At 40.1% G+C, this 13,898-nt stretch overlaps 1 protein-coding gene across 1 annotated transcript in view; it reads right to left on the bottom strand.

Moving 5' to 3' along the window:
• trit1 (tRNA isopentenyltransferase 1) overlaps positions 1 to 13,898 on the bottom strand; it is a 59,540-nt gene that overhangs the window by 22,852 nt on the left and 22,790 nt on the right. The window contains exons 3-7 of the mRNA XM_057354425.1: positions 11,516 to 11,614; positions 11,053 to 11,204; positions 5,037 to 5,179; positions 4,839 to 4,950; positions 1,712 to 1,824 (exon numbers count right to left, since the gene is read on the bottom strand). Of these exons, the coding sequence (XP_057210408.1) occupies positions 1,712 to 1,824; positions 4,839 to 4,950; positions 5,037 to 5,179; positions 11,053 to 11,204; positions 11,516 to 11,614 (619 nt within the window). The remainder of the gene's footprint in view (positions 1 to 1,711; positions 1,825 to 4,838; positions 4,951 to 5,036; positions 5,180 to 11,052; positions 11,205 to 11,515; positions 11,615 to 13,898) is intronic.

Raw genomic sequence — 13,898 nt, 5'->3', positions numbered from 1 at the left:
TCTGGATGAGCTTATTGACTCGGGAAGTGGGGTTCAGAGGACAGGTCCAGTGGAGGATAATCAAGAACTGGCCAGTGGTGCGGAAAGAAGAAGCCACTGGCTGTGGTTGAGGTGGACGGACACAGCACGGGCTGCCAAATGACCATGTAACAATGCGACACACACCCAGGACTGATCAACCTGTGGTGGGCCTCCCTTGGTTGAGGGTGTCTTGTGATAAAGGGCCGAAACACCCAATGAGGGTGAAGTGCACAACTGATGATGTGTCGCATTGTTGGGAACCATGGAAAGGACATTTGTCAGCAGCACCTCACCAAAAGGCATCTTTCACCCAGGATAATGGATGTGATGAAAGTGGGATCGGACACATAACTCATGAGATGTCTCTCTGATAATAGCAAGGAAAGGTAAGTATAAATATGCTATGTATTTCTATATCATATTACATATCTATATGTATTTCTATATCATATCATATATCCCCAAACACAGAGGATACCTACCCGATGAACCCAGTGAAACATCTGACCTCCTTTCCTCTATTCATATTCTTGACTGCTCCCCCTGTCATGCATAAGGCGTGAGAAATGTCCTATTGGACAATTAAACTGTGCTGAAATAGTGGGATTATAACACCTAGTCCTATTAAGGGAATCTGTTACTACAAATATAGATGCATAACAGCATATCGGATGGCGCAATTGATATAAGACCTAATGGTGTGTAAACATGACCCAGAAAGATGCGTTTAGCCAAGTCAGCAAGTCATATTGCCCTGGGAGGATTTTTATCAAGATCTACGCACTATTACTTTATGTTTGATCTTGTTTGAATTGGCATGCATGCAGCTGTAAGTAATGGCATGCCATTTTAAATGCTGTTTATAAGAAAAGCAACATGTGAAAAAAACTGGAGTAAACACTCTTACATGTGAAACTGCAGACTTTTTAGAAATAATTACTATAATTTACAAGTCAGAAATATTCTTGTATTAGCCAGGCCTGGTACTGAGCTGGCAGACTTGGGAGCAATCAGCTATTCTGATTGGGCAACAATTTTTCTAGTAATACGTTCATAGCGGGCATAATTTTCACATTTTTCTGCGATTAAAATGACAGATCATTATTGAATAGTTCATACAAATAAGAATTATTTAAAATGGAAGTGTTTTTTATCGTCAGCTAGACATTTTCGGAGAGGCCAAAGGAAGATCTGGGGGGAAAGCCCACCTAGACCCACCCATTTTGTTATACTAACCTTCTATCTATTCCTGTTTGGGTAATAATCATATTTAATAATCACACAAAACACTAATCAAAGGGACACAAATTGCCCAAACAATAAGCATCATCCACAAGAAGCTTTTGACTCTTCTGTTGGCCAAGAAATTCCATAAGGGTGCATCCGAACACATAAATATTAAATGTGTAAAATACATCAGTTTGAAAACAGAAAGCGCTGGTTTCTCTGTCTGTCACAAAAAATCTAATAAAAACACTGACCCTGGAAAAAAGCACTGTTAGACATGACATTGTGAGAGTGTTTAGAGACTGCGTGACTGAGATTTTCTCTTTTAAAAAGGGTTTCATAACAGTTCTCACGCAAAGCAATTTCAAGAGCACTCAAACACTTTTCATTCAGAAGGACTATACTGAAAACAACAAAACGAGCATATAGCTGCAGCTAAATGAAAGGTTTGCTGGATCCTTACCCTTGATCTTTAGTTTTTCATGTTCTTCCTGACTGATGTCTTTACTCGCTGTCAGATACTCGTGAAACTCTTTAAAGCCGATCGACTGGAATATGCCATGCTGATAGTCCTGGCTCCAACACACAAACCAGACAAACTATAATCCTTATTTTCACAAAACAAACTTTACATTAATAACGTTAATTAATAGTAAAAAAAAAACATACAAAATCTGATTTGCTGTGTGTGATTTTTGTGTGACCTAAAAATCGGCTCGCTTTCTGTGTGTCTAGTCTAGTCACTGTGCAACATTGAGCAGTATTATGAGTTACTCATTCATTTATTTTTTGCTAAAATAGAATTAAAAAAGAACATTACTATATCATGACCAAATGTTTCGTAAACTCGAAAGGTAAAACTGAATATCCAACGTTTCTCCGGATACAATATTTGTATGGAAATGGGGTCACCGGGTGCATCAGTACACCAGCCCTGGGGCAAAAAGAGAGTCGTAATGCAGCTCAGATGAACAGAAAGAGATCAAGCGGTCACAGGGACACAGACGGGACAAAGGGAGGGTCTATTGACAGGCAAGAGAGAGAGCGCGAGAGCAAGACAGAGAGCGGAAAGGAGAGACAGGCAGAGTCTGACCTTGCTGCCTTGCGACAGCTCCTTGTGTAAGGTGAGAAGCTGAGCGGAAGGGCGGCAGATGCAGACAAAAAGGAGGGAAAAAGGATGACGTGAAGGGAGAAAAGTGCTTGGGTGGCGAGTTTGCAGAGGAAGACTGTCTGAGCGGGACGTGGGGGTGCAATCGGAGGGACAGAGAGCTGGGCAGTCGGCCACTGGTTCATCAATCAAGCAGAAGCCACACCCTAGACACTGCTGTGTCATCAACATCCACACACACACAGACGCAGTGCAGCTCAACCGCCAATATCCACAACTGAGCATGTGACAGCACTGACAATCAATAATTAATCATACGATCAAACAAATATTGTAAGTGTACTGGTAAATACAGGACAGAGCAAAACAGCATCACATGATCAGATCTGAATATAACACATTTTCACAATTGGACGATCATTTTTCAGTCCAGCCGCAAGTGTTAGTATTTAGTTCATAAAAAGGCCACTCCACTCGGATGTAAAGCCGGCATTTAAAGGTGCAATGTGAGAAATTATGGCGAATCTATTGACAGAAATGCAATATAATATACATAACTATGTCTTCAGAGGTGTATAAAGGCCTTACATAATCAAGCGTTATGTTTTTATCATCTTAGAACGCACACCCCGTCTGTTGCATCCCATTTTTTGAGACCGCACGGACGGGACGCAACGCAAAAAATTTTTAATCAGCCGAGTCCACTCGGTGACGTACTGTGCATGTGTCGAACTCGTCTATCCACGCTTATCCGCGATTGAGTATGCTCAAGAAGCTGTGCGGACACATTTGTGTGCGAGACAGACACGGACGCGGAAAGTCAAGTATACCCGCCGCTTTACATAGAATTCACCATGTTGTTTCTGCAGTAGCCCTAAACGGATAAACTGCTCTACAGAGTGTGTTTCGTAAATACGTTATCTCCTTCGGGAAAACGTGATGGCATCTGTGTTTTGAAAGCAGGGGGAGAGCGGTGGAGTGAGCCGTTGGTTGCAATTCGCAATCTCACCACTAAAATTCACACTCACGACCTTTGACCAAGTAAAATGGCTCATGTGGACAAGATAGAAATACTGTATTGTAATTGTATTAATATGTTTCAATTTCTATATATTTTATTAATATTAAGCCATGTTTAGCTGCCCATGATTAATGCAATGTCATGTACGCACCTTTTCACGTGTTGAAGTCTGTTTTAATGCTAACCTACATGCTACAAAATAGCCATGTAAAACACAACAATTGTTTATTTAGTTTCGCCAATTTTCTGGATGTCTCTTATTTACCAATTCAATTGCATTTGTTTTATATCTGCCTCTTATCGTGCTTTCTTAATATTATCAACCGAAAAAGGAATATATGGGTATAGTGCTTTCTTATTATCGGCATTGCCCAATAAAACCCCTTATCGGTCAACTACAACGGAAGAGTGTGGCACACCTTTCTTAATATTACGTAGATTTGTTCAAAAGATAAAACAGCATTAACTTCATATTTTAGATCATTTCAAAATGAGTTACGAGATATTTTTTGACATTAGTGTTTTTTTAAGTTGGGAGACAAAGCACAAAACTTAACCTAACACAGTGCTTACCAACCCTGGTCCTCGGGGCACACCTTCCAGAATGTTTTAGATCTCTCCAGATATAAAACAACTGAATCAACTCATCAATCAGGTGTTTCATATAGGGAGAGAACTAAAACATTCTGGAAGGTGTGCCCCGAGGACCAGGGTTGGGAAACACTGGCCTAACATGCAAGTAGTCCCAGTCACATTAAATGTTAATGGCCCAACTTCCCATCAATCTCCTGCAAATTCAAAACAAACCTCGTGCAAATGTAACTGAATGCAATCTGATGTTAATTAAAACATTCATGACTCATTCAACTTGTTCAGTCACTCCGACTAATCCAGCTGTCATGTACGTCTGTTATCGGAGTCGTTTCAGGATATCAAAATCCTGGATTCCCATCATTACATTACAGATAGAGTCATCAAAGCTAAATATGGAGCCGTTGTTTGTGGTTTCAAGAATCACCAGCAGTCAAGGTTGACTCCCTTTTAAAACCTTCAAAGTCAGACCTGCTAAAACCTCTATAAAATGACAATCTTCCCCCACCATCAATGAAAAGACGGCTAGGCAATGAACCTGCTGTAACATGTCGACTAAAGAAAGTCTGGTGTGTGGAACAGGTTCAGCCTGCAAAACTTCGCTTTCTTGTATTTCTCTGACAGTTAAAAAAAAACAGCTGTGTTGTTATTGTGTCAGATGGCCTGGGTGAATTAAATTTCACAGTTCATTCAGAGGTAATACAGTGCAAGGATTATCAAGACGCCCTGAATTAAAGTCATTGTGGAACATATGACCCAGTTCCATACACCAAATGAAGGACTCTCAAAAAAGAACAAAACTTGGCCATTTCTAATTTGAAATCATTTAGCTTACGCCCTTATTCCAAGTTTCACACAACTAAGATCTACCTGTTGTCTTGAATCTTCTTCTCATTGAAGCGCTGGTGAAAATCTCTGAGCTCATCAATCAGCCCAAGAGACAGCATCTCATCCACACGCTTGTCCAGTCTCTCATCCAGAGCTGCAGAAGAGAGAAGAATGAGGAAATGAAAATCTGAATTATACCAAAGTCATGTTCAATCTGTGACGACTGGTGGATTTTCATACCATCCATGTTTGAATGCAACCAGAAGATGCAGGGCTCACGAAACCGCAGCGGACCCCCGAGACAATCCCCGCCATCCTGCCCTCGCTGCTCCTCCAAAATCTGACTGTGTGGAACTCCACTCTTCATGTAGACCTGCAGACTCCTGTCAATCAAACAGCGAATAATCACTTTCACAGTAAATACAAATCCTAACCCTAATTTAAAAAAGTAACCACTATAATTTCAGTGTTTCCCATACATTGATTTATTCGTGGCGACCCGCCACACAATAAACACTGGCTGCCACGAATAGATTTTTCATGATTCTCCTTAAAATTTTTACTTTACTATTTTAAACAATTGAACCATGCTGCAGTTGCGAGTAGCGTTGACGCTCAGCGCCTCTCTCTCTTATGTTGTGTGCAGCTCCGCACTCGACGCAAAGCGCCATTCTCTCACATGACAATGAACGAATTAAAATGTGGCGGTGTTTTCAATATGCGTTCCTCCTTGTACTTGCCTTTCCACGTAAACGGCTGACCGAGCTAATCAGGACTTGACGAAAGGTTAGCAGTGTTTCTCTCCCACAAACCCTTTCTCTATGTGCTTGGTGTGTCTGTGTGCGAGCTCTTCTTGCCCTCTACCAGCGAGTTTTGTGCGGTGTGTAGATGTAACTCCGTGTAACAGTGTATTTTCCCATTTTTCTGAATTCAAATACGCGATCTACAATAAAACTATCACTCGTATTTAAAATGAAATACATCTCATATTACAGCAACACATTGATGAGAGGAGCAACAACAGCATGAGGCAAATAAGTAATATAGCCAAACTCACAGCATATAGACGCTCTTTAATGTAGATGTATGGTGATTTTGTCAAGACGATGTAATTTTTATAAATCAGGATTTTAGCTGCAGTTAAAGTGACAGCCGGTTGTATTAAATATGAGGTGTTATTGGGTCATGTTTAGTCACTATTTTATATTCGTTTCATGCCTGACAACAGAACAGATAATATGTGAGAATAGCAATCAGTTGTATTAAAATACAGTATATTGTGTCAGAGCAAAGAGTAGAAGCGAAGCAGATTTCAAGTGCCAAGACTAGTACAAACGCAAACATGACGTGATGGTGTCACAGATATGCTAATTAGGGCGTGACATCATGAGCGCCACAAGTCTCTCAAAATCCTGTAGGAAACACTGAATTTACCTATGCTAATTGTTGTAAAAAAATTCTCACTATAGTAACTTAAGGTTAACCATGAAATATGTAATCATTTTGAAGCAAAGTCCTAAATATTACCTAACCTTAATAAACTTTTTTTATACAATTTTTTCGAATCTCTATAGAATATGATGTATTACTTTTTAGTTGTCATTCAGAATCGTAAGAGAATCGTGATCTCCATTTGAAACAAAAGAATCGTGATTCTCAATTTATCCAGAATCGTGCAGCTCTATGACTCGAGGCAGTTCACATAACAATGCATACTTCAGATTCAGGGACACCTGACAAATTATGTTGCAATAAAACAGAAAAGCCAGCGGTAAGAAGCCACATACCAGAAAGGAATGCGGTGTAGAAAACCAAAACCTGTTTTCTGTCAGTTGCTTAGAGTTAAAGGAGTTCAAATCAGGTGAAAACACTGGCAACAAAGATTGTGTAAAGATTTCCCGCCATTTAAAGCACTCAAAAATGCAACGTGTACAACTCTAAAGAAAGCGGCCCGAAAAATGGAGCGCAACTTTAAGAAAACTAAATTAGAGGTATTTCGTACAGCATGGAAGGATAGTATTCAAAAATACAGGAAAGCCCTAAAAACTTCTAGATCCGCCTACTTTTCATCACTAATAGAAGAAAACCAGCACAACCCTAGGTTTTTATTTAACACGGTGGCTAAATTAACAAAAAATAAATCGTCAGTGACTTCTGATCCTGTATATCAGCATAGCAGTGATGAATTTATGAACTACTTCACATATAAAATCCAAGATATTAGAGAAAAAATTATAACAATGCAATCAGAAGTGAAACCCGCTGAACAAACTAACTACAGCGCCCTTAAGGAGAAAATGCAATTATTTTATACCGTAGATCAAGATGAGCTGTCTAAAATTATTAGATCATCTAAATCAACAACATGCATACTAGACCCTATACCTACAAATCTACTGAAAGAGATGCTCCCAGAAATTATAGATCCTCTTCTTGGTATTATTAACTCATCTCTGACATTAGGACATGTGCCTAAAGCATATAAGGTGGCTGTTATAAGGCCCCTTGTCAAAAAACCCCAACTCGACCCTAGAGAACTAAGGAACTACAGGCCTATATCGAATCTACCTTTCATATCTAAAGTTCTGGAAAAAGTAGTTTCAACTCAATTATGCTCCTTCCTCCAAAGGAATGACATCAATGAAGAATTCCAGTCTGGATTTAGAGCATGTCACAGTACAGAGACTGCTTTGATCAGAGTTACAAATGATCTGCTATTGGCGTCTGACCGAGGTTGTATCTCGTTATTGGTGCTGCTAGACCTTAGTGCTGCATTCGATACCATTGACCACAGCACACTCCTACATAGACTCGAAAATTATGTCGGCATTAAGGGAATAGCTTTGAAATGGTTTAAATCTTATTTATCCGACCGTTTTCAATTTGTAGCAATAAACAATGAGGTGTCACGCAAATCGCAAGTCCAGTACGGTGTACCACAGGGCTCAGTCTTAGGGCCTCTGCTCTTCGCATTATACATGCTACCTCTAGGAGATATAATAAAGCGACACGGAGTTAGCTTTCACTGTTATGCTGATGATACTCAACTTTATATTTCCTCGAAGCCTCATGAAACACAGCAGTTCCATCGAATAATGGAATGCATAGTCGATATAAAAAACTGGATGAGTAACAACTTTTTATTACTGAACTCGGACAAAACGGAAGTGTTACTTATTGGACCGAAAACTGCTATAAGTAACAACCAAGAATACTGTTTAACTATTGACGGATGTTCCATAAAACCCTCGTCGTCAGCAAAGAATCTTGGCGTTCTATTCGATAGTAATCTGTCATTTGAGAGCCACGTCGCCAACACCTGTAAAATTGCGTTTTTCCATCTTAAGAATATATCTAAACTACGTCATATGCTGTCAATGTCAGATGCAGAGAAGTTAATTCATGCATTCATGACATCAAGACTAGACTACTGTAATGCACTGTTAGGTGGTTGCCCTGCAGGCTTATTACAAAAACTCCAATTGGTCCAAAACGCGGCAGCTCGAGTTCTTACACGTACAAAAAAGTATGAACATATTAGCCCGGTTCTGTCAACCTTGCACTGGTTACCTATAAAGCATCGCGTTAACTTTAAAATCTTGCTTATTACCTATAAAGCCTTACATGGTTTAGCTCCTCAGTACTTGAATGAACTCCTTTTGTATTACAGTCCTTCACGTGCATTACGCTCTCAGGCGTCCTGTCAGTTGGTAATACCTAGAATTTCAAAATCAAGTGCAGGTGGTAGATCCTTTTCCTATCTAGCGCCTAAACTTTGGAATAGTCTTCCCTGCACTGTCCGGGAGGCAGACACACTCTGTCAGTTTAAATCTAGACTAAAGACGCATCTTTTTAATCTTGCATACACTACTCTTCCATAATATAAATCTTCAGAGGGTTTAGGCTGCATTAGTTAGATCAACCGGAACCAAAAACACAACTGATGTACTTGTTGCATCAAAGAGTACAGAACAGTACTCTACTCTCAGCCAGTCTTGTCTCATTGTTCCAAGGTTACCACAGCGAGCAGGATGCAGTTCATGGCCTGACCTGATGGTAGAGCGGAGAATGGGAAGTGGGGACCTGACAAGAGCTGAGATGATAGAGCTGGATAAAGAAGGACGCGGTCTCTTGACATGTCTTCACCACAAAATTTCAAATGCTATTAGATTATTAATGATAATCTTAAACTATAATTTATTTTATTATTAAGTTTATTTATTTTATTTAGCCTTGTTGTGCAAGCTCTCTGGAGCTTGTGCAGAGGCAGCAGCTTTTGCCAGAGGGGAACTGGAATCCCCTGGTTGGGCCTGGGTTCTCCTGAGATTTTTTTTCTCGATTAGAGTTTTGGGTTCCTCGCCACCGTTTGCATACTGTTTTTGCATCTGCCTGACCGGGGGGGCTGCTTTAGAATCTTAAAGTTTTACTTTATTAATATTGCATATAGGAATTTATAGTCTGTTATATTTGACCTGTGCTTCTCTCTCCTTTATCCTAAATGTGTGCTCTCACTGAGCGTGTGTGTGTGTGTGTGTGTGTGTGTGTGTGTGTGTGTGCGTACTTGTCTGTGTACGTACGTGTGTGTGTGTGTGTCTCTATGTCTATGTGTGTTAGTACGTGTGCATATTGTGTGTGTGGAGTGTTTTGTATGTGGGTATGTCTGTCTTCTTTGTTTTCACCTTTTTCTTGTTTTTACAGGTACAACTTTAATTGTTTTGCTTATAGTCAATATGTCTCATGTACAGCTGCTTTGTAACAATGAAAATTGTAAAAGCGCTATATAAATAAAGTTGAGTTGAGTTGAGTTGACGTGGTTTGTAAAAGTTATGAAAATCGACTATTTATAGTTTCTGGAGCTCAAATGTCAAGCAACGTTAGCAACACAAGTGATAAAATATACCTTTAAATGTACTACAAGTCACTTTGGATAAAGTGAAGTGAAAGTGACCTATTTCTCAGATATGGTGACCCCTACCCGAAATGTGACCTCTGCATTTAACCCATCCAGAGAGTAGTGAACACACACACAGCAAGTGGTGAACACACGTACACCCGGAGCAGTGGGCAGCTATCACTGCAGCGCCCGGGGAGCAAGTAGGGGTAAGGTGCCTTGCTCAAGGGCACCTCAGTCGTTACCCGACAGCCCTAAGATTCAAACCGACAACCTTCTGGTCACGTGTCTGACTCTCTAACCATTAGGCCATGACTGCCACGAATTTATAGCACAAAGCTTATTAAAAATGTGAACTATAATAGTTATTTCACCACAGTAAACACAAGCAGCGATATCGCAGACACAGTGGCGTTCAATTAACCAAGTGCATTGCTCCTAAAACTCAGAAAAGGTGCTAATCGGCCCCTTGATACTGCACAAACACTGAAAACAGGTTTGAAGGCTGCAGAAGGTAGAAATTCAACAAGACAGGCGACGAAACAGATGCAGCAACAAAAGCCAAAGTTAAGACCACCAGAGACGCTAATGCTGCGTTCCCACCAGACGTGAATGAAGCGCTAAGCGCGAGTGATTTACATGTTAAGTCAATCTAAAGACACGATAGGACATCCTGCGGCGCGGCGCGAATGACGCGATTCGCGCAAATTGAGCATTTCGGGCGTTTGACACACGAAATGCGCAAGTTGAAAAATCTGAACTTTGGCGAATATTCGCGCCGCGTTAACCAATCAGGAGCTTGCTCTAGTAGGGACGTGATTACGATGTAGCGAGCGGAGGCAGAAATCCGAAATAACAATGGAGGACAAAATCATCGTCGCTGTATGTGGATACCCGGAGTTGTAAGATACATCTTACTTTTATCGAAACAGGAATAAAAAGGATCTTGCTTGGAAGAAAGAGTGAGGAGGTCGGACAATCTGGTAAGTTGTAAAAACGCTCTTTACTCAATTTGAGCTCTATATATATATATATATATATGCGACTGGAGCCACCTGGCAGAAGCCCCTCCCATGACACGAATTCGCATCTGTTGTGAAGTGAATTTCATGCGCGAATGAAGCGAGTAAACTCAAAATGTTCAAGCGTCCAACTACGCTCGAATAGTGCGATTCATTCGCGCAAGTCACGTCTGGTGTGAACACTATATAAGAATCCAAGACCCAGACCTGCTGGTATTAAATCATACTGTCCTTTGAAAGTCAATTTATTAAACATTTTCTGTATGTTTATTACAATTTCATCTCTTTTGCAAGTGTATTCAATCATCTTCCTCATGCTCTTTGGTATCATAGCAGTATCTACCTCGCAATCTTGCGGGCATCATGAGGGTGTAATAAGGCTGCCATGTCGGGGTCCACTTCCTTCAGCCGTCTGTGAAGTTCAGGACCTCCTAATTTCTCAAGATCCTCCCTTGATTCGGAAGCCACACCCCTTTCTGACTCTGTGTCACTCCCCTGCGGAAGGCCAGACAGAGGTGAACTCGTTTAGATCATCTCTGCCAACAGACTTAGAGAAAGACACTAATAATGGGTTATATTACACCAAAGACTTATTTGAAGAAGTACCCATGAAGGAAATCTGATTTTTACTTTTACTCTGTGAAACTTATTACACAGGAATGTCTGCAAACTTGATTACTATAATTAAAGAGCTTTTCGTCTTCTGTTAATGATCATAACTCATACATGGTTGAGAAAACTGGATGTGTCCAAATAATGCTAAAGATGTCATTCCCAAATAAAGAAGATGGATAGTTCATATTTACCCCAGAGTCAATGAGTATTTTCCATAAAATCGACTCAATGTAGTAGTTCGTGCCTCCGACGATGATGGGAAGTTTTTTCCGACGATGCATGTCCTCTATGTTTCACATTAAGGAACGTAAGTCACCGTGAAATCAAACCTGACAATTATTTTTATGGAATATTGCAATGGTTAATGTAAATGATTTATAATTTTTTATATGCCCTCACTATCTTTTATGGAAAACACTTACCTTTTCCAACTCAAAATATCTCTTCAAACAACATCTCCTTTCTGTATTATGCATGCTTTGGCAGAGGAGTGGGACTATATTGATCTGTTCTATGGCCAGACTTCCAATGATTAAATCAATTCCTGAAGAACAAAAAGTCCCGCCATTTTTTCCCTCACTCCCGGAGCCATTTCACTTAGATATACGCCACACAATACGGGAAAAATACTATTGCAACATCCATTTCACGCTGGCTTTAAAACACTCCGACTGAATGAATGTTTCAAAACAAGCATTTAATGACCTCAGTTATAATCAGTGCTAAATTATGTATGATAATACATACATGTGCAAACACATTAGTTTAGATAGGTCAGACTGCAGAAGCGTGCACTGCTGCCATAGCGCTCAAATAAACCCCATATCATATTCTCAGACGTATAGACGTAGACATTAGAGTCTACATTAGCACTAATGCAGACTGTAATGTGATGTCATAAATCCAGACCTGGTGCCATGAGAGGACATCTTGTTCTGCTGGGATGTAAAAAAGTCTAATAAACAGCATTAGATGCTCCTTCCCTGGAGGAATTATATAACTGCTTCAATACAAGGTGTATCAGCGCTGGCTTTGACTCAAGATGAACACGCCCAGGTCAAGTTTCACCCCAAAATCAAAACGACAAACATCTGATAAGCAAGAAATAATTATTTTTAGATATCACGCATTATCATGACAGTAGAGCACATACTACACTAAAGTGATGCAGTGTGATGTTTTATCATGTTTGATAAATCCCTTTCAATTGTGATTTTCATTACTTCGTGATGGTAATGTTCAATTATATTAAAAAACTATAATTATTATACCACAATGTACACACTTCACAATTAAAATATATTTTATATTTTAAATATATATGATATCGAGAAGGCAGGGAAGGTGTGCAGTCAATAAATAATAACAAAATAATCATAAAGCCCAATAAAAAAACGAATATAAAATAAATTGTTTCTCTTTTGATTTTGGGGAAAATCTAATCTGGAAATTTCATGATATTCATCCACACAGTCCGGCCACACGCTGACCACACCCACATCACTCTGTGTTCTCCCAGAGGATTGAGGTGGAGAAACCAATGAGAAGAGGAGAGCGAGTCAGATACAGACCGAGATAGTAAAGGAAAAAAGAGATGCAGGGAGAGGAAGACATGAGGGGTGTGGACAAGATTCTGAGAAAGATAAAGACACAGAAAAACAGCTGAGCATCTTTGACCCATGACAGTCATGTGAAAACTGATGTTCTGGTGTAGGGCTGTAGAAATTATATTGGCTGATTATTTCTCTTGATGATGTTACTGAAATTAAAATTTTAAATATTGTTAAAACATTACTTTTGTGCAGGATTAATGCATATTTATTACCACAAATTTTTAAACACCGAAAGTGGAAATTGCTACAGTAGTGGAATGTTCAAATTCCATTACGCAACAAAACTGGCAATCCAAGTGTCCAGTTTTGTGCCACTAGTAATAGAAATAAAACTTCATTTTCATTAAAAATACAATTTATCATAAGTAAAATGTAAATGCATACAAATTCCTCACAGAAAATCTAATCCATTTTTATCCATTAACAGAGCAGCCCGTACCGTCTTTCGCAGCAGATATCACCGCTCTGCAGGATGGAAGTGATGCTGACTAGAACACATCACTCCGCCCTCATCGTTTCTCATCAGCTCGAGAGTCTGAGGTGAGCGAGTGCACTGATGTCTGGAGGAGTGGTGCTGCAGACACAATGCCCCACCTCACACACACACACACACACACACACACACACACAGCATCTCCCTCAGCTATTAATATCCTCCTCATCTCTCGCAAACATCTGCTGCAGACGGGCGGGGAAATCGAGGACAGTGACGGCTCTCTCACTCTCTTTCAAGCGCGCATTTCCAGTTATGCCCTTAAATTTAGAGAAAGAGCGTGCCGCAAGCGTCTGGAGAGAGTACAACCCAGCGCCCACTCATAAAATGCCACAGCCGTTCATGTGGCGCGGCGGGAAATGGCAAATTCCACGAAAGCCGAGAAATTAAAATATTGGGATTTGCATTCGTACGTAGTCACACAAAAGCCGTGTCACCGATGTCAGGGAGCCGATGTCATTTTAGAAG

Source organism: Triplophysa rosa, linkage group LG16 (genome assembly GCF_024868665.1).
Source record: "Triplophysa rosa linkage group LG16, Trosa_1v2, whole genome shotgun sequence".
Taxonomy (NCBI): domain Eukaryota; kingdom Metazoa; phylum Chordata; class Actinopteri; order Cypriniformes; family Nemacheilidae; genus Triplophysa; species Triplophysa rosa.
The sequence above is the reverse complement of the archived record's forward strand: the minus strand, read 5'-3'. Positions and strand labels throughout refer to the sequence as shown.